This window comes from Sander vitreus, chromosome 12 (genome assembly GCF_031162955.1).
Source record: "Sander vitreus isolate 19-12246 chromosome 12, sanVit1, whole genome shotgun sequence".
Classification (NCBI taxonomy): domain Eukaryota; kingdom Metazoa; phylum Chordata; class Actinopteri; order Perciformes; family Percidae; genus Sander; species Sander vitreus.
Window position 1 is genome coordinate 28731304 of NC_135866.1, and position 22835 is coordinate 28754138.

At 39.7% G+C, this 22835-nt stretch overlaps 1 protein-coding gene across 1 annotated transcript; it reads left to right on the forward strand.

Annotated features, from left to right (window-relative positions):
- Positions 1-1023: 1023 nt before the first annotated feature.
- Positions 1024-22835, forward strand: retreg1 (reticulophagy regulator 1). Its single transcript, XM_078265071.1, has 9 exons — positions 1024-1304; positions 3773-3879; positions 5293-5323; positions 17908-18025; positions 18869-18953; positions 19523-19645; positions 19948-20018; positions 20813-20936; positions 21051-22835. Exons 1-9 carry the CDS (start codon positions 1108-1110, stop codon positions 21563-21565), a joined length of 1371 nt encoding a protein of 456 aa, XP_078121197.1. The 5' UTR covers positions 1024-1107; the 3' UTR covers positions 21566-22835.

Below are 22835 nucleotides of genomic sequence, written 5' to 3' on the forward strand. Positions count from 1 at the left end.
TGCACTAAACAAGTCAGCATCTTTTTTCTTAAAGTTAAAGGTGCTCCAAGCGATGTCACGCTTTTTTTTAGGCTACAACATTTTTTGTCACATACAGCAAACATCACTCACTGTCCGCTAGCTGCCTGTCCCCTGAACACATCACCGCAGCACCATTAGCACGTAGGCTACTTCCACAATGCGCATTCATGACTCAACCAACTCCTTCTTGTCTGTTATTGGCTGGAACTCTGTTATGTTTGGTGGTGCAGGTCGGTGCAGTTTGTTTTTGTTGCCGTTTGTGGAGTCTGGGCTGTCTACAGAGACCGATCTCCCTCCTATTCTATCCTATGAATCCTTTAGTAACTCCCCCCCCCAGATTTATTTTGTGTTTCAGGAGTCTTTAGGTTGGGAACCAACTTTTAAATGAAATCAAAACTCGTTTTTCAACGCTTTGGTCAACTTTATCGACACTTTGTTGTAGTATGTTTTCACGATTTTTTTGTCATTTTTTTCCCCAACTTTTTTGAAAGCGTTTTTTTCCCAAGTTTTTTTTGACGTTTTTGTCGTTCTTTTTGAAATTTTTGTCGATTTTTTTGAAATTTTTGTCAGATTTTTCTGCATTTTTTAAGCTTTTTTTCCCCCCAAGTGTTTTTTAATTACTTTAAAAAAAAACTTTTACATTTGACACTTTTTTTAACTTTAAATCATTTTTGTTTTCAAATGCTATCAAATCAAATTAAACACCCAAATTCAATAAAAGTAGTGAACTAATCATATATTTTACTTGTAAAGAGTATTATTTGTTTGGACAATTTGGTTGAAAGAAACCCAACATTTCTGATATAGAAACTTTTTGAAAATGGGTCAAATTTGACCCAGAGGACAACAGGAGGGTTAAATGAGAAAAAAAAATGCATTAGGCTTATTGGAGGCATTGTTAACGCTTTAATTACAGGCTACCAACTGCTATTGTTAACGGTATGTTGTCCTTCTAATCGTAGCTGCTTTTATTTTGAAAGCGTCCTGGAACTACTATCATAAACCACCTGTGTAACTTGACACGGATCTCTGATCTCTGCTGGAGGAGTTGAGCGACAGAGCGGAGGGGCCCCGGGTCGTCTTCCAATGCTGGGGAGCCGGGAAACAGGAACCGCGGGCTGCGGGGAGACGGCTTCCGGGCCGCAAGGGCCGCTAAGCCCGGCACACCGCGGGAAGGAGACGCCTCCCGGCCGTCAATGGTGTCGTCTCACCGGCCTGGTCAACTGGAAGCAGAGACCGTGCAGGACTTCAGCCCTGTTTGCTGCAGCCAACACGGTGATCTGGTAGGCATCATGACGCAGGGATATCAGACACACTCCCAGTCTGATTACACTGTTAAAATCTATACCACTCCTCAATATTCTCACTTTACAAACACACATAGTGAACAACGGGGGTTTCACTTTCATAATAGCCTATAGGCTATCAGATTTTTTTTGATTGTTTTAAATATGTATTTAAACCTTTTTCAACAGTAACTGATATGTCAGTAACATGGTTGACAAAACAGATAAATGTTGATCATATGTGGAAAAAATAAAAATATTAGATAGCCTGACATAGCAAGGTCTCTTCCCCCCAAGAGCTAAGGATCTACTTCATTGAAAAATAGCCATTCAAAACAGTCCTTTAAAAATCCAACCTTAAGATTTGGAAATGTTGTCGTATAATGACCCAATTACAGGAAAACTATTTATGACTTTGGATCACCCAAACCTCAGTAAAACATAATAATAATATTGCTATCAGGGCTGCTCGATAGATTTTGGTCAATATCGAAAAAAAACTATTATTTAAAACAATTACTCGTTCACTTTTGGAAAGATGTTGGATTTATTGAACTTAAACAACAGAGAAACAGTTAAACAAATCGACAGTGTAAACACCTTGGAACTGTGAAATGTCCATTAATACTTTTCCACTATTCAGAACACAACACAAATGAATACATAATACATTGTTTTCATGATTAAAAATCACATCCAGAGTTGATTAATTGCACATCCCTAATTGCAATGACTTTATCTAAGTTTAGGCCTATGTAGCTACAGTATCTTTTGTTTTTTTCTTTAAGTCCCATTAGTATGTAGCCTACTGGAATCATATTGTAAAGGGCATACAGTCACTCAGTTTACGGTCAAGTGTATAGCGACCAAAATGAACCAAAATGTAGTCTTTATACTGTATCTTATGAGGCATTATAATATTCCTGACGTTGAAAAATCTGTGGTTTAGAAATAGTTCACACATTGCTTTAAATATGTCTTAATGCTTCTCATACCATACACCCACCATTATATCCAAATGTACTGTATACTCAGGGCGGTAGCCAGAATCACTGGAATCAGCCTATAAAATAAGTACTGTTGTTTGTTAATTTAGAAAGGACTTTGATACTGACATATGTAAGTAAAGATGACGATGCTGTAATAGACAGATTATCAGCCCTGGCTGTTTATTGGCCGTTTTTTTGGAAGTTTGCAGATGATCTGTATCTGTTTTATTTGCCTGATAACCGATAAAGTTAATGAATTAAAAAGTGGTCTACTTTGGCTCGGCTACAGCTCTGTGTCTGTCCCTCTGCTTCAGTTTGACTCACCACTGAGTCTGACTTAATGTCCCGCCCACAACACTATCTGACTCTCTGTTACTGGGGATTATGTTCAAAGTTTCTCATTTATTAAATCATTGCTTAAAACATTTTAACAAAGTTTTGTGTTGGAGTTTGTAACATTCCAAAATCTTAATTTTGACTTAAAGTGCTCATATTATGCTCATTTTCAGGTTCATAATTGTATTTAGAGGTTATATCAGAATAGGTTTACATGGTTTAATTTTCAAAAAACACCATATTTTTTGTTGTACTGCACATTGCTGCAGCTCCTCTTTTCACCCTGTGTGTTGAGCTCTCTGTTTTAGCTACAGAGTGAGACATCTCACTTCTGTTCTATCTTTGTTGGGAGTCGCACATGCTCAGTAACTAGGTAAGGACTACTAGCCAGTCAGTTGCAGAGTATGAGGGCGTGCCCTGACAGTACCTAGGTAAGGACTACTAGCCAGTCAGAAGCAGAGTATGAGGGCGTGCCATGCTAGCAGCTAGGTAAGGACTACTAGCCAGTCAGTAGCAGAGTATGAGGGCGTGCCCTGACAGTACCTAGGTAAGGACTACTAGCCAGTCAGTTGCAGAGTATGAGGGCGTGCCCTGACAGTACCTAGGTAAGGACTACTAGCCAGTCAGTTGCAGAGTATGAGGGCGTGCCCTGACAGTACCTAGGTAAGGACTACTAGCCAGTCAGAAGCAGAGTATGAGGGCGTGCCCTGACAGTACCTAGGTAAGGACTACTAGCCAGTCAGAAGCAGAGTATGAGGGCGTGCCATGCTAGCAGCTAGGCGAGCATTATAACGTGTGTTCCAAAGTGACCACGTTTGTCTCTGAAGTAAAGGCTGGACTACAACAGAGCTGTTTGGAGCAGTTTGTGAACAGTGTTTTCTGTTGGAGATGGTAAGTCCCTTTGGGGGGGGACTTTGGGCTTTTTCACTTTGTAAACCTATAACGTGCACAAAAAAAAGATATATAACACGATAAACGGAAAGAGGAAAAAGCCAAACAGCATAATATGAGCACTTTAAAGATTTTCATTTTCACTGTAAATGCGTTTTCATTAACTTCTAATAATCAGTATCGGTATCGGCCTTGAAAAAGCAGTATCGTGTCTGATATGAGTGAACCCTTTGTTTGGTTCCTCTTCAGGTTCATGGCCTTCAGCTCTTTCCGAGCCTACAGCCTCCTGGCCGGCCTGCTGGCTCTGCTGGTCGTCACGGTGACCGCCAGAGATATCGCTCGGTCCAGATCCACAGGTAACACCAAAATACCTTATTCATACAGTATACCCCAGGGGCAGGGCAGAGTACAAATAGTAGCCGTTTTTCTCATAAAATGCAAATCAATTCCAAAATATGAAAAAAATAAGTAATCATGTGGATTTTCTGTGATGTATGATTATTTTTATGAGAAAGGAAACTAAAATAATGAATGAGTTGATGGACAGTAAATGAATCAGCAACTCTTTTGATAACAGATTAGTCCTGTAAGTCATTTTCCTAGTTAATAAAAATCCCCAAACTGTGTTGTTTAAACTTAAAAGTGGCGTCTCTTCCTTGTCTTTACATTTAATTGGACAAAATGAGACATTTCATTAAGGACTAGACATATTGTGCAGTGTAGACAGTAGTACAGTACAGTACAGTTGGTTTACAAAAGGTGGTTTAGAGTAATATAAATTAAATATAAATATGTGCAGTGTATTAGCAGTTTAGCAGAGCAGAATAAATATGGCAACGTAATATGAAGAATGTATGAACAACATGTACAGATATGTCCAATGTAGCAGCAGTAACATTATAATAGTAGTAAGGATAATAGAGATATATGCAGTGTATTAACAGACTATATTATATGAAAACAGAGTAAATATGGATATTCATCCATCATTATGATAATGAATCAATGACTCGAGAAAATATTGAAGCTCTGAAAGAACAACACTGGCAGCAGTTTATCCACGCGACTTCACGTGAGTCCAGCTCAGATTTCCAGATGATGAAGGACGAGTCTGCGATGAAGATGAGACACAGATGGTGACCCATCAGCTGGACCATTGCTCTCTAGTCCACTCCTATTTAGACACACGTATCATGTCAGCAAACACGTATACCTTTCTATCAGGGCTGCACGATATGAGGAAAGCATGCGATAACATTGTTGAATATCGCGATAACGATGTTACTTGCGATAAATCAACACAAAATAAAAGTGTTCTCAGTTCTGCTGCTTTCTGTATTCTTCATAAAATACAACAAATCGTTTGTTGTATTTAAAACGAAGCAAAGGCTGTCATTTCCAATAGGGGTTCACGATATATCGACTCAATATCGTTATCGCGATATCACGTTGCGCAATATTATATCGAAAGTGACGCGATAAGTATGCAATATTTTTTAATATTTATTTGTATTGTTTCTAACATGTCCTGTTCTGTAGACATGGTCGTTATTTATTTATTCATGTTGGACCAGTCCAATATGACCGTCAGTTGAACAATTATAACTTCTATGAAAACGTTTTACAGCTGCTCTTTTTCTACATAGTCAGTAATCATCTGTGTTTACAGCAGCCTTATAGTTGTTCCTGTCCTCTCATATTATGCCATTTTACAATGATGTGACCTACTCAGTGATGACGATGAATAATAGATGTCTTCTCTCCCACAGGAGCTCACTTATGGCGCAGCATGACTGCAAGGTAGGACTCGGAAGTGAATGTTTGTTCTGTATGTGTTTGGTGTTGGGCAGCGGTTACAGAGGTTTTAATAGGGTAGGGATCGTGTTATTGGTTGAGAAAAGTTGGTGGGCGGGGTCGCAGCTCTAGGTTAGTTTATGGGTGGATTTAATTGGCAAAGAAGAAACTTAAAAGAAACTTAAAAATACATCTGTGAAGTAAAAGAAGTTCATTTATCAGCCTCAAAGGTCTGCAGGTTCGCTAATTAGCTTAGCTTATAGCTACAGGATAGTGAGGGTAAGAAAAGGCAAGGTATGTTTTTTTTATACAGCACATTTCAGCAACAAGGCAATTCAAAATGCTTTACATAAAAACATTAAAAAGCAATAAAAAAAAACCCTGATTAGGCTAAAAGCTCAGCTGGACTAACTAGCCCATATGTTGTGTTAGTTAATAAGACTAGACTGCATTTTTACCTTTTTGGCAGAACGTTGGGTTTGGAATTATTAGTTTTTTGCTCATTAATAGATAATTGATGATAAAGGAAATGTATTTAAACAGTTCTGGTTCTGGAAGTAAAAACTCATTTCGTAGACACTGTTAGATGACGGACAGTTGAAGCACATCATCAGTAGAAAAGATGAACAACTGAGTTAGACAGTATCTGTTTCTGTGATTAAAAGTCAAAGGGTGCAAGTCTGTGTACTTTAACCCTTGCGTTGTCTTCAACGTCGTCCATGAACTTGTCATTCCGGGTCAACATTTTAAGCTCATGGTCAATAAACTGAATAAAATGACATTATACCTCATTTTTGAGTTTGAAAAAAAAGCAGATATTATGGATCATTTGGACTAATAGAATAGTTAAGATCAGAGGATGTTGAGTGAGTCACAGACTGGTTCATGTCAAAGTTTTTGGTCAGGATGTTTTGAAACCATTTAAACATGTTTTTTCAAATGCTATGAAATGAAATAAAACAACCAAAATGCAATGGAAGTAACCATTAATCTTACCTGCGAAGAACACGGATGTACTGTATATGTTGTATGAGTTCCATACAACGTACACGCATGCATCCATGTTAGGACAACACAAGGGTTCAAATGAAAGGATTCTAATTCTAATATTTATTTCAGTTAGAAACATCTAATCACTGAGCCTGAAAGTCTAAAGGTGAGCTGAATCTACAGATTATGCTCCTGAGAGAGAGATTCTGGGTCAACGTGGGATAATGTTTTGTTCCAACAACAAAGTAACCCTCAATTGGCTCTAAACACTTCTTCTACATGGCAACACATGCTAAGTCTTGTGGATAATGTAGACAAAAAAACAAAGCAGATGTTAATTACAGTGAAACTGGATCCTCTGTCCTCCTTTTGTTCCTCTATTAGCGAGTAAAACTGTGGTTCTGTGGCTCTGCCCACTCATGGGTAATGTGAATAATGAGAGTATTCACGCCTTCCGATTATGTCTGGCTATGTCAAATGTTTGTAAAACGAAAACTCTGGTGACTTTTAAAGATTTCTTTCTCTTAAATTTGAGTCTCGCCTTGCTGATATAGTGTACAGTTTCCCTGACTGCACTAGTAATGTGTGTCGCGTCAAACTGAATGCGCAGATGTATCATACGTATGTACATCCTTTCCGAGAGCACATTCGTCCCAAAATCTGCACTGGATGGTTGAGAAGCTGCAGCCCTGCAGAGCTGATTGGTCACACATGACTGTCTAATCTAATCCTCTCTGAGAACCATGTGAGGACTCAGTTTCAGGTCACAGATCACCCCCTTACCTTGTGATACACTAGTATTAACATGAAAGATTAGTCGATTAGGTACCATGGAGTATTAAGGGCACTGTAGGGAAGCAAACATTTTTGTAGCAAATAGGTGAGAGCAGTACTAATACCACACTGTAAAGATACTCTCTTACAAATAAAAGTCCTGCATTGAAAATGTTACTTAAGTAAAAGTATCATCAGGAAAATGTACTTAAAGACAACTATTTTGACCATTTTCTGTAATGTAAGGATTTTTCTGCATAAAATGGAAAAGATCCAAATAGTTGTCTCAATCAACTAAGTGTTTAATCAGCTAATCATTTCAGCTGGACTTGTTGGCCGTTATATTGTTGGGTGGTTTGAATTTATAATAAAAAGACTCGAAAAGAAAAGGGTGTACTGCCAAAGTAAGTTAAACTTGCCTCGGTGGTTGGTGCATACATAAACAAGCAAACATGTTAAAGATTGCTGTCAAATAAACGATAAATACAGAAACAAATATACAAAATAGCTGTTTAACATAAGAAAAAAGAGGCTGAATGGATTGAGTGCAGAATGTGCAAAAAAAAGAAATCCAATAATCCAATCCATCCAAGGAAGGGATAAAATCAAGGGCAACTGGACTTGGTTGAAGGCCAAGTCTGCAACAACCAAAACTTCTGTCGTTACAACAGCCAGGAACACTACGGGCCCTATTTTAACGATCTGAAGCGCACGGCGTGAAGCGCACGGCGTGAAGCGCGCGGCGCACGTCCGTTTAGGGCGTGACCAAATCCACTTTTGCTAGTTTGACGGAGGAATAAAGGGTCTGTGCGCCGGGTGCATGGTTCTAAAGGGTTGTACTTAGTGTCTTCATTAATCAGAGGTGTGTTTTGGGCGTAACATGCAATCAACCAATCAGAGATCATCTCCCATTCCCTTTAAAAGCCAGGCGCGTTTGGACCTTGGAGCATTGCTGTTATGATGGAGGATTTGCACCGTAATATATTTATTTGTAATCTTCTGCATGTGTGTGTGCTGCTGCGCGTCCCTGTGTGTGTAACAAGCATAGTGTGCACGCGCTGTGCACGAGCCTAGGCGCATTTCACTAACGCGCTGTTAAAATAACAATGAAATGCTGCGTTATTGACTTTAGACCAGGTTTTTGTTGGTCAATGGCGCGATCACTTCCCGCTGCCTCAAGATAGCAATACCCCCAGAATGCAGCATGCCCAGAATGCACCTGAACACACCTCCCTGTAAGACCAGCACGCCCATGGGCGCACAGATGGGCGCAGGTGCATTTGCTATTTAAACGACGCGGGCGCTGGACTGGAAATTGACAACTGCGTCGGTCTTAAACTAGCAAAGACACTTTGTGCTGCACTGCGCCAGGTGCAAGATAGGACCCTAAAGAACGAAGTCATATTGATAATATGACAAAGAACCTTTAAGCCTAAAAAATATGACTATCCATTTTATTTTTTTAAACAAAATTGGCACTGGTGCCACCTTTTATGATGGATTTTCTAAGAAATGTTAAACATAACTCTCCTGAAATGGTTTAACATGCAGTTCTGAAAAGTCAGTGAATAGTTTTCTTTTCCTCATATATTTAGCATTTACTATGCTAAACAAAATTCATATTTCTAAGTGTGTTTTATAATGGTTTTAGAAGTTTAGTCCACGTTTCTCGCTGGATTTACACACTATCTGGACGTGTTTGTAATCCCCTCCTCACATTTCACCACTTGGTGGAGCCTGAGCACATTCAGTCTGTTCAGGGGACAATATGAAAGAGTTTACAAATCCCCACATGACCTCAAACACCACAGGGAGCACAGACTGTGGACTCGGGACAGGATCGACATGCAACATCAGGTATTTTGGGTAATGTAGGGTAAGGTAATGTTTCAGTTGTGATTATTTATATGCAGTTGATTTAATGCATATTGTTCGTCACCTTTAAAAAGAACTCTTTGGAAATAGCAGATAGACAAAAAAAATCTCAACTAAAGGTCCACTTACCATCTTTTTGGGAGCTTTAGACCATGTCACATGGTCTTGAAGACCATGATAAAAAGACTATGATAGTTTATTCAACCCTGTACGTCTTGATAGTTTCGGTTTTTAAAGGTCCCATATTGTATTTTTATATTTGAAGACGTCATCTTGGGCTTTGAAAAACACTGATCGACATTTTTCACCATTTTCTGACATTTTATATGCCAAACAACAATTTTGTTAATCGAGAAAATAATCGACAGATTAATGGACAATGAAAATAATCTTTAGTTGCAGCCCTATCTCTAACCCTATACTGTGCACCTACATTCATGGGGAGGGCCGGAGAGTTGTACTGCAAGAACCACATAGATAGATCTTTATTGTCATTGTATGCAGTACAACGAAATTCTGTTGGAGCCATCCTCTCCAAATAGCAGCATAGATCTTACATCTTACTGTTTGTCTTAAAAATTGATACACAAGCATCTTGTTTTACATGTTGGTTATTATAACAACAGGTGCACAAAACATGCTCAGTCTCAATTAGCAGCAAAGTATTTAAGATATGTTCTTTTTGTACTTAGTAAAACGATCCATGTTGCTAATTTGTGAACCAATTGACCAAGTTGTGAAGGTGGTCAGTCGCCTGCTTCACACTCGTCACACTGACCTTATTTCGCAAGTGATTGTGTGTGTGTGGTAGTGTATGTGTGTGTTTGTGTGTGTGTGTGTGTGTGTGTGTGTGTGTGTGTGTGTGTGTGTGTGTTTTACCATATTCGTGGGGTCCAAAAACCGGGGAATACAGTATACTTGTGGGGTCTGCACAGCCTTGTGGGTCCCAAAATGCTGGACCCCACAACTTTAAAGGTCTGTTTGAGGGTTAAGACTTGGTTTTAGGATTAGGGTTAGAATAAGGTTATGGTGAGGGTGAGGGTAAGGGTTAAGGTTAGGCATTTAGTTGGGATGGTTAAGGTTAGGGTAAGGGGCTAGGGAATGCATTATGTCAATGACGGGTCCCCACAAAGATAGTGAAACAAACGTGTGTGTGTGTGTGTTTGTGTGTGTGTGAGGGGGAGGGCGGTTGTCTGTTACTCGATGCCAGCCCTAAAGGATCGGTGGGATTCAGAGAAGGTGACAGGAACTTGTGGGCGCCAGGCTGGATGCAACACATCTGAGTTATATAACACAGCTGGGTGAGTCCAGGTCGATGGGCCTCACAGAGGGTTGGGGTATAAAGTTACGAGCTGGGTTTCCATCTTACAATAATAACAATAATCAGAGTTAGAAAGACTGAATGCGAAGTGGAGAATTGATTATGAGTTGATTTTGTGTTGAGTTTAATTGTCAATGAATCTGTGGCCGGGTTAGCTGAGTTGGTAGAGCAGGCGCACATATATAGAGGTTTATACCCTGACGCAGAGGTCCAGGGTTCGAGTCCGACCTGGGACAATTTCCTGCATGTCCTCCCCCTCTCTCTTTCCTTTCCCACCTAGCTGTCCTGTCCATTAAAGGCGGAAAAGCCCAAAAAAATAAAAATATAAAATTGTCGATGAATCTGCAATCCAATTAATCCATTAGTTGTTTGGTCTATAAAATGTTAGAAAATGGTGAAAACAACTCAAAGATATTCAGTTTACTGTCACAGAGGAGTGAAGAAATGTAATAGTTGACAACAAGTTAACATTTATGAATGGAAGTGAATGGAGGAGATGCCTTCTTACCCTGCAAAACCTATTTATTTGGTTACACTTTACAAATATACCAATCAACTCCCTTTCTGCTCATCTACGTCTTTTACTTTTTAAGAAATCCACGATGGTCTGAAATGATTGGCTTAGAACATTGCATGTGGCCCACAACCATGTTTGTAGTCGGACAAATGTTCCCAACAAGTAGTATGGTGTGTAGATATGTAGACTTCACTGCTGTACAGTTCAAGACAATCCAATACTGTCCTGCTTAGAAGTCTTGTGATGCCTACACTGATCAGGTTGTGTTGACACTGTCATAGTAGAACTCCATTTATCTGGTTGATGTTTGATCATAGCAGCTGGATTCATTACAGGCTCATCTATCCTAATTTGCATGTTTAGTACTACTTAAACATCTCTCTTTACCCTCTTTACCTTTCTCTCTCTCTCTCTGTCCCCGTGACATTTGGCCAGCAGGGAGTTTTAGATTGTGTTGTTGTCACCTGCTGTTGTCGGTCAGAGTTGTCTGGGGTAGTTGTACATCAGGCCCAGAGCAAGTCTCAGGCAAAGCTGACAGCTGGGACGTTTGAGCCAACAGTGTCCCTCCCTGTTGTGACTCTGTATGTGTGTGTATTACACATTGTGGGGACATACATCTGTTTACAGGGTCACAATGTGGGGACTAAATGCTAGTCCTCATAATGTAAATCAATACATTTAGGGTGAAGACTTAAGAAGTTTAAGGTTAGGGTAAGGTTTAGGATTAGGCAAGAAGCGGTTAGGGTTAGGGGGTTAGGGTTAGGAGAAGTCTCCAGGAAATGAATGGAAGTCAATAGTCGTTTTCCATTCAGCCATTTGTATGCACGTTTTGAAGTATTGCATTAGAAAAGCTGAATGGAACCCGAGAAATTCGATAAAAAAAAGTTTTTTTTTTTCCCCCTTTGTTGAAAAAGTTAAATGGGATTTTAGCGAACCTTTAACTCTAAGGATTGATTAGCTGTTTCTTCTTCTAGTGCCAACTTCTGACCAAACTACGCTTCAGTTGTGTTTATTCGCATAAAACAAAGCCATAAAATATTATATGAAATAATTAAGTCACTCTAATTAGGATCAGCCAATGTATCTGTTCTGTTTTAAAGCTCAACGAAATGTTTGACTCTTTGACACAGAAAACCACTTTCACGTCTTGTTTCCTACCAACAGTTGGTTTCTTTTAGCCTGACCACTAACTTTAAACCCAGTAGGTTACGTACGTTATTTTAATCACTTTTTAACTTCATCATTTGTAACTGTTTTAGGTGATCATGAGACATCATGAGAGTTTTGACTTGTTGGATTGTTAGTATTTTTCTTTCACAAAAGTTTCACAATTGTTTTATCTTGACCTATGAAGTTACTGTCACCTGCGTCACTGAAAACACATATGGAGCATGAGAGGCATCAAGTGTGAATATCAGAAAAACACGTCATTCAGGAAAGACTGCTGTTTGTTCCTACAACAAACACAAAGTGCCATAAGAGTTGTGAAACCTGAGCACAGTGTGTGTGTGTGTGTGTGTGTGTGTGTGTGTGTGTGTGTGTGTGTGTGTGTGTATGTATGTGACTCAGCTGTTTCTCCAATGATTCAGAGCTGTGACATGAAGCAGTCAAGCCAATGGGATCACTTGACACAGTGGAGGGTGTGTGTGTGTGTGTGTGTGTGTGTGGGGGGGGGGGTGTGCTTCAGAGCGAACCTTCTGGTTGGACGGAGGACGACTGGTAGAAAACAACACAACAAACCAACCACGACTGTTTCATCACAGTCAAATGATGTGACCAAGTCATAGGCTCTATAAACAACGAGTCGTGGTGTCGAAATATTAATGTATTTGAGATTTTTCATCCTAAAATCACATATTTACACACATTGTTTGGCTTGTTTGGTCAAACTTTGAAATGTCGTTGACCAAGTGTCTTATCTTAACAGAAATTATTTTTTTTACAAGCTAATGTGTACCCTATATAACAATATTTAACTCTTAAAAGTTTACAACCTTGTTATGCTAGAAATTATGATCATAAAAGCTATAAAACACAGCCTACATTGTAGTAAGCACCACCGTAATGATGTAAAATAGCATTTAGAGGACAGCTTATTTCTTTTCTGAAAATAGATTTGATTATAGATATTGTAGGGCGATACGACAGAAGTGTTGATAGGCCCAAATCATTACTGTCGGGGATTGTTTTTGTCTTTTCAGTCTCCACAAGCTTTTAATTTAGAAGATTTACATTTCTCTCTCCTGGGGCAAACAATGTGAAATTAAACACATGCCGGCAGTAGCACAATGTGTACAACTGTGTAATATTTTAATTATATATTCAAATTGGTATCAGTCAAAAGAATGACATACTTTGTGTCAATTAGTGATCTTATCGAGGTGCTGGTAGGGTGGACTAGGGACGCCCCTTTTGTCAGTCAGTGTGTCAGTGTGCGGTGTTCTTCTGGGGACGTTTTAGTTGGCAGATTGAGCGCTCTTTGCTTTCGTGCTGCTCTCCAGTACAGGCAGCTGTGGACACAGCGTAACTCTGAGTGAGACAGAAGCAGCCGTCCAGAGAAAAAGAGGCCTTGCCAGGTCAGGCTCTGAGATAACGTTATCTTCTGCCTTCTGTTTAGAAGTGAAGTGAATTTACAGCTCATAGCAACTTAGTAACATATAGTGTCTGGCTTTTGTTTGAAATCTAGTGTCGGCAAAACAAATGTTTTTTTGCACATTTCCAAACCATCGTAGCTTGGAACTACCGGGATGTCTGTCACAGTAACTTGAAATTGAATTGTGAGAACTGAATGTGAGGATATATAGTCACATTTTCAGTGAGGATCGAATCAAATTGTATTGGACTTCAGTTCCAAACCAATAAATTCAATTTCAACTTTTACTATTCAGATTCAGTTTTTCAATGCAATGATTCAAGTTTAGCAATTCAAATTCAAATAAAAATGATGCAAATTCAGTTTCTGGTGGCACATATTTCAGCCCATACAGGTGGTTGGGAAACACTGTCATTAGCAGTCACATGCCCCCTCTCATCCTGTTGTCCATGCCATGTCACGGACACAAGAGGAGCCATGTTTGGGAGGTTGATGTCTTGGTGGTGTTAGTGGAGGGGTATTGACCCCCCAAACCCCATCCCTCTGTCCCCCTGATGGCTGCCAGTTGGAATGTAGTGTGACCGGTTATTTTTAGACAAGGCTGTTTGAAATACACCAACTGGAGCTTCATTGAGTATAAACACAAACTGCTCTTGCGCTGTGTGGCACATAAAACCTGAGTTTGGCTCAACTCTGAGTTTGTGCCGACAGTCTTTTCTACTAGATAGACAAGTTCTACCTGTCTCTATCATCTTGACTATCCAGCGTTTGGCATCGTCAAATCTTCTGAAGGTACCTGAAGCTCTTGAGATGTCTCCTGAAGATCGTGGGGCAGGACTGAGGTATGGCTGGAGTTGTGTGTGATCTGTTGAAGATAGTCAAGAAGAGCTTAAAGGGTTGGTTCACCCAAAATCTCAAAACAACATTTTTGTTTTCTCACTTACTTCTTGTGGTATCCTGCCATGCAGATCGTAATGGCTTTAGTTTGGTTTTATTTGTCTAGGTTTTGAGAAATATGCCTCAGAGATTTCTAACTTGCCAAAATAAAAATTGGAAAATGGAAAATTGTTTGTGGTGCTTAAAGAATTTACAGCTTTTCTCAGCAGCAACATGTCTTTCCAGCAACAGCATCCTAGTTACCCCTGGTTACTTTTAACTGACGACGTAGCTCTGAAAAAGAGAAGAGATTTCTTTTTTTTAAATGTTTATTTGGTGAATTGGTTAAATTGAAACTTTGCTTGCTGACACTATAAGATATCACATAGGGGACTGCAATCTTGTACTTGTTTGTGATTGGAATTGCTCAATCAGTGTTAAATATACGTATTTTATGACCTCAACTCATGACAAGGGAAGTTGGTTCAATATTTTGGGCATATTTCATACTTAATTTCATACTAAATAGATCAACAACATGAACAACACGGCATAGATATACTTGGAAAGTGGTACACGTCATTGCGTCATCGCTCCCCATGCGTCCATAACACAGGTCTCTTATATTACTTGTAGTTTTTGGCTTAGTGCCTTAGCCAGACCGGCCTTCTGCAAAGGCATTCACTGTAAACTCGATCAGCCAGTACTCTGCTTTTTCACACAGTTAATGTCAGCTTACTGTATACATGGCTTTCTGGAGAACATAAACAGGTATTAGTTGCTTCAGAGTCAGGGCTTCTATGTTATGTACCCACACAGGCAGGTGGGTAAACATTACACCCATGCCTTCCCAATCAAATTGCATTGTTTGTCTCGCTCTATTTTTAAAGCGCAGTCACCGGGCTTGTTAGAGGCTCAAACATGCTGCTCTCTGTGTTTCAGAGATTACTGGTTGGGTAAAAAGTGACATCTGCCCGACAGCTGCCCTCCTTTTCTGTCTGGTAGTCCCATGACGTGACAAGTTCTCTGTTGAAAGTTGGACATTTTCCTGTTGGAGTGACGTCTGAAGTCTTCAGACCACTGTGAAAACACTTCTTTACTGATTGATTGACAAACCAGTGGGTGATGGAGGTGGTGGTCTGTAATGATCTGGAGCGAAGAAACGTGATATATCCGCTTCTCAGTATCCAAAGTGTTTTGTGGAGCTCAGACAGCATGTGACACAAGGGCTGAAAAATGTCTTTGCACACCATATGCATTAGCATGACTCTCTTCTCAAGTTGTGCAAATGCGTCTGGATTAAAACTAGCGAGTTGTAATTCACTTGACAATCTCTGAGAACAGCGGCATTCAGAGACAGATGGGAATATAAATCCACCCAACGTACAGTCCAACTGAAGTTAAAAAGGATTCTTGTCTGCTTCAAAATACAATTCTTTATATGTATGTTGTTTTAAAAGGTGCTACATAAAAATCATACTTACTTACTTCCACTCTCCAGGCGATCTGTGATGTGGTGAAACGTTACGATACTTTCCAAGAATCAATGTCACATGTTCAACCCATCATGTTTCCCTGGAAATCAGCCTCCTGATGCATGCGCCTGAAAGTCGAGATGGCATAATCAGGGTTATCTGAGACAAGGCTGAGTGTTTGGGTCAGGTGGTGGGGGTTGTGGATATATGTGATATTGTCGCTTCTTGTGGCCCCTCATGCTTGTTCCTTGCAACCTAGCAAATACATGATTGGGGGAAGGGAGGTTTGGATGGGATTAAAGGGGGCAGAAAGGGTAATAGGGTTCAATAAAAAAATGGAAGGACTTGTGGGTTTAGTTTGTCTCCTTTAGCAAGCAATATGGTTAAACTGATGTAAACCATTACAAACTGTACAAGTGTTTTTCGGGTTAAAGCTGGTAGCCAGTGTTTTGAGTTGAAATTCAATTTCTACTAGGGTGTGGCTTTTTAGGGATAGTAATATTTTATGTTTGTCAGCCTTATATGTTTGTCCAGTTTGATCCAAATATCCAATATTGGACAAATATCTCAACAACTATTGGATGAATTGCCCTGGAATTTGGTAATCACATTCATGGTCCCCAGAGTATGAATTGTTATGACTTTGGTGATCTTCTGACTCTTCCTCTATCACCACCAGCAGGTTAAAATGTTTACTTATCCAGTGAAATATCTCAACATCTATTAAATCAATTGGCACAAAATAATGTACCGACATTTAGGGTTCCCAGAGGATGTACTCTAATGACTTTGGTGATTGATTGACTTGACTGAGATTGACATCTGTGGTTTTCACCTGAAAGGACCACACCATCAACTAGATATGTTGAACAATTTATTAATGAAAGATGATTGGTATGCGAGGCCTAAAGTCAAAATAGTGGACAACTCTCGGAACGTAAAGTACCGTTTCTTATAGAAATGAATAACCTCTTTAAGACCACGGTCACATATTTTCCAATTAGCACAGCAACCCCACAGCTGTGTTAACTGCTTAGCTGTTATGGTAACTAGATCTGCATGGTGATTTCACACCAGCTGTTTCCAGGACAGCTGCTTTCACATGACATGTTTCCATCCTCTGTTGGATTTAAATTTAGTATATTGTCATTTAATCTGATAAAAGGTGTTGACCTTGCCCCGGTTAAAGTACACTGTTTGAATAATTTGATCTGAACCACAGTGGAAATTTGACTTCAGCCATTGGTATGCTTAAAAAACAAAGTAATATGTTGTTCTTGAATGCTAACAATGTATATCTGTTTTGTCTTTGTGACTACCCAGTATAGTAGTACCTTTTAGGAAACCAGCAATGGCAAAACCCATTGCTAGTTAAGCCAGTGAAACAAAAGCTGAAGCAGGACTTTGGCTGCCTCACACCCTTATCTATTTATCGCACATGACCTACAGATGAGCCACATGTGTGCTTTTTATAGCTATTTTATGTGAAGTGAGGACGAGGGCTGATAGTAGAGCTTAAACAGGAGATGCTTTGTGGGAACCCTCGATGTGGAGGGTAAAGTTTCATACCTTACCAGATGGCAGTACCACAGCACGGAAAGCACTTTTACATTTCTATTCCCATCTACCACATGTCTGTTTAGTCATCTAGCCAGTTGTATTGGAGGCTTCTTAATTTAGACTATGACATTTACATTGGACTGGCTATTTTCTTGGACTAAATTTCATCAATGACCCTCAACCAGTAGAATTCTAAGCCTTCAAATAAACCTCTTCAATCCCTCTCTTGGTCAGGTCAAATGCTGATACTATTTTTAATGCAGAGTCATTGCATATCAGTAACGACATGCTGACCATCTACACGTACCAACAAGTCAAATCACTTTATTTGTTTTTTAAAGACAAAGCCAGAAGAAAGTGCTGTACAAAGTCTCAAGATATATTTCCCCAAACTAACAGTGCCCTTACTGGTCAAACAAAGCTAGACCAGCAGCACATTGTTTCAAGTTTAGGTGACAAAAACTACTTGAATAAGGTTAGAGCAAGTTTTTCTTCATTATTAAACAAAGCCAGTCAGACAACATGCCACCTGTGTAGTGGCAGAATACACTGTCAACGTGAATTAAATTAAAATGGACTAACATTGCTTCTGTTCTTACTTTCTTGGAGCTGGGAGATCATTGACTCAGGCCAGGACAGCCGCTCTGGGACTGGACCTCAGCTCAGCGACTCCCTCAACCTCTTCCTCCAGGAGACATCGGCTTTCAAACAGCAAAACCCTGGCAAGGTGAGGCAGAGTCGGCTGATGACCCCAAAATAACCTGAACTCTCTTTACTGGGTTTCATCAGTAGAGCATGTTGTGTTCAGGCTTTCAGGCTTTCAGGTCTTCAAATACAGATATTTGGGACTTTACATGGCGGAGCAGGTTTGGGTGGAAACAAGCCAGAGCAGTGAAGCCCACTATGTATGTTGCAAACATAGTTAGAAATGTTGACTTGGTCGGAAATCATAAACCTATTATTGATTTTAAAGTGGAATAAACTAATAAAAAAATATTTTTAGAAATTATTTATTCCATGCAGTTGCTGAATCTTGTTTCAGTTCATAATCATAATAGATAGTTGAAACATTTGTGTACCAGTTTCAACAGATGGCGAGTCTGCAACCACGTTGTTGGAAAAATATTTACAATTTTCACAAAATGTTGCCATATGCATCAGCTTATCAGATAAATAAACAACTGGTCATACTACATGATGAAATTGTTATGAAGCAATTATTCCATGACCAGGGTGTCCATGTGATCATTTTTTTGCATTTTAAAGGATTAGTTCAACATTTTAGGACTCTTATCTCTGTATGTTATGTGCGTATGGAGCCAGGAGGGGATTAGCTTAGCGTAAAGACTGCAAGCTGGGGAAAACAGTGAGCCTGGCTTTCTCCAAAGTTCAAAAATGTATCTTGTTTGTTTAATTTTTACATTAATGTTAATATGACAATTTTTGGTTTTGGGCATCAAGATTAAAAATGTTGAACCTTTCCTAGGAAAGTAACTGATACTTACTATATACTGTGACTACATGACAGTATAAAAAAACATTGTGTGAGTTTGCTTTCTTTCTCTTCTAGTTTTGCCTGCTGGTTTGCAGTTTCTGCACATTTTTTGCTGTCTTAGGACGCTACATTCCAGGGATTGTTATCTCATATATTCTAGGTGAGTAAACTAAAGTTTTGCCCATGATGATACAATTTCTATCATGCACCTAAACCTCTTACACTCTTAGTTTAGTTGAACTCTCGTTGGAAGAAAACTCCTTCACTGATATTCAGAACATTTCTCTTTATACATAAAAAATGGTGGATAGACTTTAGCCTCCCAAACGCGATGCTTTTCCCCACCGAAATAACCTAGTACTACCATAGTATAGTGTCTAGCTTCATGGAGTCGTGACCGTTAAATGAGAGATATAGCTGTGTGTCATCAGCACAACAAAGATGTGAGATATCAAAGCAATGCATTATGTGGCCAATCCAGTTGTTCTAAGTAAAATATATGTTACTGATAGGCTCAGAAGGTTAGAGTTAGAGTAGAGGTTAAAATACAGTATTTTATGTTATTTATCACTATAAAGTGATAAATAGCATAGCATACTGTATTCCAATGATGGGAAATTTGTTTCTGCAAATAAAGTTTTTACTTTAAATTACTTTTTTATGGCTGGTATGTTCACGGAATTTATGGAAACAAAAACCCTTGTTTCTTCTCTCTTGACCTCTGTGCAGTGCTGGGCATTTTCCTGTGGCCTCTGATCTCATTTCACGAGGTGAGTTTGTGGCTAAAGCCAGTTCTGCAGAAGCTGGACTTTGGCATCGGGGAGTTCCTTCGGAAAATCAAAGAGAAACATGGTAATTATGAAATGTCAGTATTTAAAAAAAGTTTTGTCCTACAGCTTCAACAAATTTTTGGATGACCTGCTTATTGTGGGGCTTAAATTTTTTTTAAAAATGTCATGTTTTGTCCTCTATTTCTTCTTTACTTTCATAAAAGAGAAATGAAACAGCAGATGGAAACCCTTTTATGAACTGGAAATTATTTTGTTTTTAATCATGCCCCAACAAGCTTCTCCTTAACTTATTTTATATTTTTTATATTCAATATTGTAGTAGAAAACTAAATCAGCGTGTCATCCATGTTTTCTTCCTTTCAGAGAAGAGAATGATGCAGGCTCAGACGGAGAAAGAAGGCATCGAGTCGGACCTCTCTTCCATGTTTCCCAAGGTTGGCTAATTATCTCATCTCAATCTAATGATGCCTCTGTTGACTGACTGGTTCTGGTTAAAGTTAATTGAAATTCAGTACACATGATGCACATCAGCATCGAGACCTGTGCTAAAGTGAATTCCCAAAAGATTTTGCTCATCAAGCCAAACACCTGGTTACAGATTATATTCACTTAGTACGCTGCCCTGTAAAGTCTCAACACTGGATCCTTTAAATCATCATTCTATAAATAAAGTGGCTGTAATACAGAGGGATGAGTAATCAAACTAGCAGGACTATCGATTAAGCATAGAGATGTGGACCCGAACCGTTAATATTATTATTATTATTATTATTAAGTACCGAAACCCCGACCTGTCACCTTTTATTTTGTTGATAAGTGAAATAAATGAAAAGTGGCATGAAAGATTTTGCGGTAATCATTTGTTCACATATCCAAATTTTACAGTATTACGTATTGTCACATACATGTAGGCATAGCACAATGTAGTGAGAATCAGATTTGGGATTTAACCGATCCTGCAGAGGGCAGCCACTGTAGGATGGATTTAACCATACATGTCTTGGTGTTCTGAGGAAATGATCCAGAAATATGTTGATATGATGTTGTCAGCCTGTGCACACAGGCCACTCCCTGTGCACTCTTTCTGTATCCTATGGCCTTCAAGTACCAATCAACTATAGTACACAAGGCAGCTCTATTATATTTTATCCTCATCCAGTTAGATTATTTCTGCTCAGCTCTGTCTGGGTTCTGAAATCTAAGTCTTCACGTGTGTTTCCTCCTACAGCTTGACTCCACAGTGTGTAAGGAAATGTCTGTATCAGACACAGAGGTGTCTGACGTGACGTGGACGGACAACGGTACTTTCAACCTGTCAGAAGGACACACACCACAAACTGAGAACTCAGAGGGTACATTTTGTGCTTGCATTCTGATAATATTTGTCTGATATTGTTTTGCTTTGCCACTGCTCATCAAATTCTTATTACCATAGCTTTTTAAACAATCTTTCTTTTACCTCACAGACTTTGACAGAGAAGAAGTGTTCATTGGAGGCCTTCCAGAATTCCCCTCACTTGACAATGGCACAACGACCAATGGCGACGATGACGATGACTTCAGCCTCGGCCTTCCCTCGCCTTCACCTCAGCTGCCAATCAAATCCAAGCATACACCCTCTCCTCACGAAGACCAAACCACCGACAAAGCCCTTGAATTAGTCAACCAGATGGCGGGCGACTTCATCGCCGCCGCTGTCACAGCTGCCATGCAGGAGAGAATAGAAGCAGCGGTCGGCTTCACAGCGCTGAGCTCCCACACTACGCGGTCAAGACTCCCAGATACCACCAGGCTGCTGGAGCTGGCTGAGGAGTCGGACAGCGAGGCGGAGGACTTTGAGCTGCTGGACCAGTCGGAGCTGGAGCAACTAGAGGGGGACCTGGGGCTGGGAGAGGAGAAGGCCCAGGCCAAAGAAGAGGAGGAGGGGAGTGACAAGCCGGCATCTTCTGGATTCTTTGCCAAACTCCTGAGACGCCACTGATTGATGAAAGGTACGATCCGCGGGGTAGGACGACTTACCGAGGACGTGTGGACGGGAGATGGGGGTGTTCTGGTCACAAAGGACTGTTGGGGGTAGCGAGAAAGCAATGTTTCCATTTATCTTTATCCCGTAGAGCTATCATCAACATTTTAACACTGGTCAGTTTGTCAAAGGTGAAAGTCATGTTACTTTAATCAGAATCATCCTAGATTAATGCCGTGATCAGACTACACGATATCGGCCCCATAATGGCCCTAACCCAACAGACGTGGCTACGAAATGGGGTGTTGGGTGTCTTGTTTTGTCCTGCGTAGTATGTGATAGTGAAAAAACTGGGACGACTCACAACATCCTGACCTAAAGAGGACTGTGTCATTCCTTCTTTTACCGAGTTTGACAACACCTACAACATGTGCCATCAAGTTGATGTGTGACAGTGTTCACTAAAAAAACATGAAGGGGGCCTGCACAATCTGCATGTGTCTCTGCATATTTATTTATTTTTTAACATTTATTTGGTTACTTGTGCGCCCCTACAGTTTTTGCCCTTATTGCCCAGAAGCCAGCTCACAGCAAATTTGATTACCCTACTGGTCCATAATGGTCCATGACCGTTACGAAATACAAACATATCGTGTATTCTGATCCCGGCATACAAATGTTGATGGTTTAGGGCCTGTTTAGTTGTAATTAATTGCAGCAGTTTCATATGTCTTTTCAAAGCAACTTTTGACATTTGATTGAGATCACCAGCCACTGCTGCCAAAATGTCAGCTCACAACACCCCTAACACTCACTTTTGACGCTGAATTGATTAATCCAACTACATTACCCAGAATTCCACAGGCATACAATCAAATGACAATCAATAGGCAATCAAAACACCTTTAATACACAAAATACTACTACTGGTTGGATAGTACATTGGATAGAGATTCAAAAATAGGAAACCTTTTTATTTTTTTTATTTCCTTTTTTAATTTTATATGTACTTTTTCATGAATCATTTATGTAGTCATTGGGCTTTTATTTTATAACAACATGCAGCAGGTCTCCAAATACTATGCATGGAAATCTCAACTTGAGACATATTTAAACATCTAAACATTTTACTTTCAGTGCTTTCAGACCAAGAATTTCAAGTGGCTCATTGTGGCGGTGAGTGGGCATAGAGAAAAAACCCAAAACTAAATCCAAAACACTTACCAGACTCATATTTTGCTAACAGGTTCATCTTCAGCTGAGAGGCTCAATCAACATTCAGTGGATG

Bases quoted from the DNA above. Each gene is read 5' to 3' on its own strand.
- retreg1 (XM_078265071.1), top strand. From the start codon at position 1,108: ATGCTGGGGAGCCGGGAAACAGGAACCGCGGGCTGCGGGGAGACGGCT. The intron at 1,305-3,772 runs GTAGGCATCATG...GTTCCTCTTCAG, and splicing joins GCAGCCAACACGGTGATCTG to GTTCATGGCCTTCAGCTCTT. The intron at 5,324-17,907 runs GTAGGACTCGGA...ACTTTCTTGGAG, and splicing joins TGGCGCAGCATGACTGCAAG to CTGGGAGATCATTGACTCAG.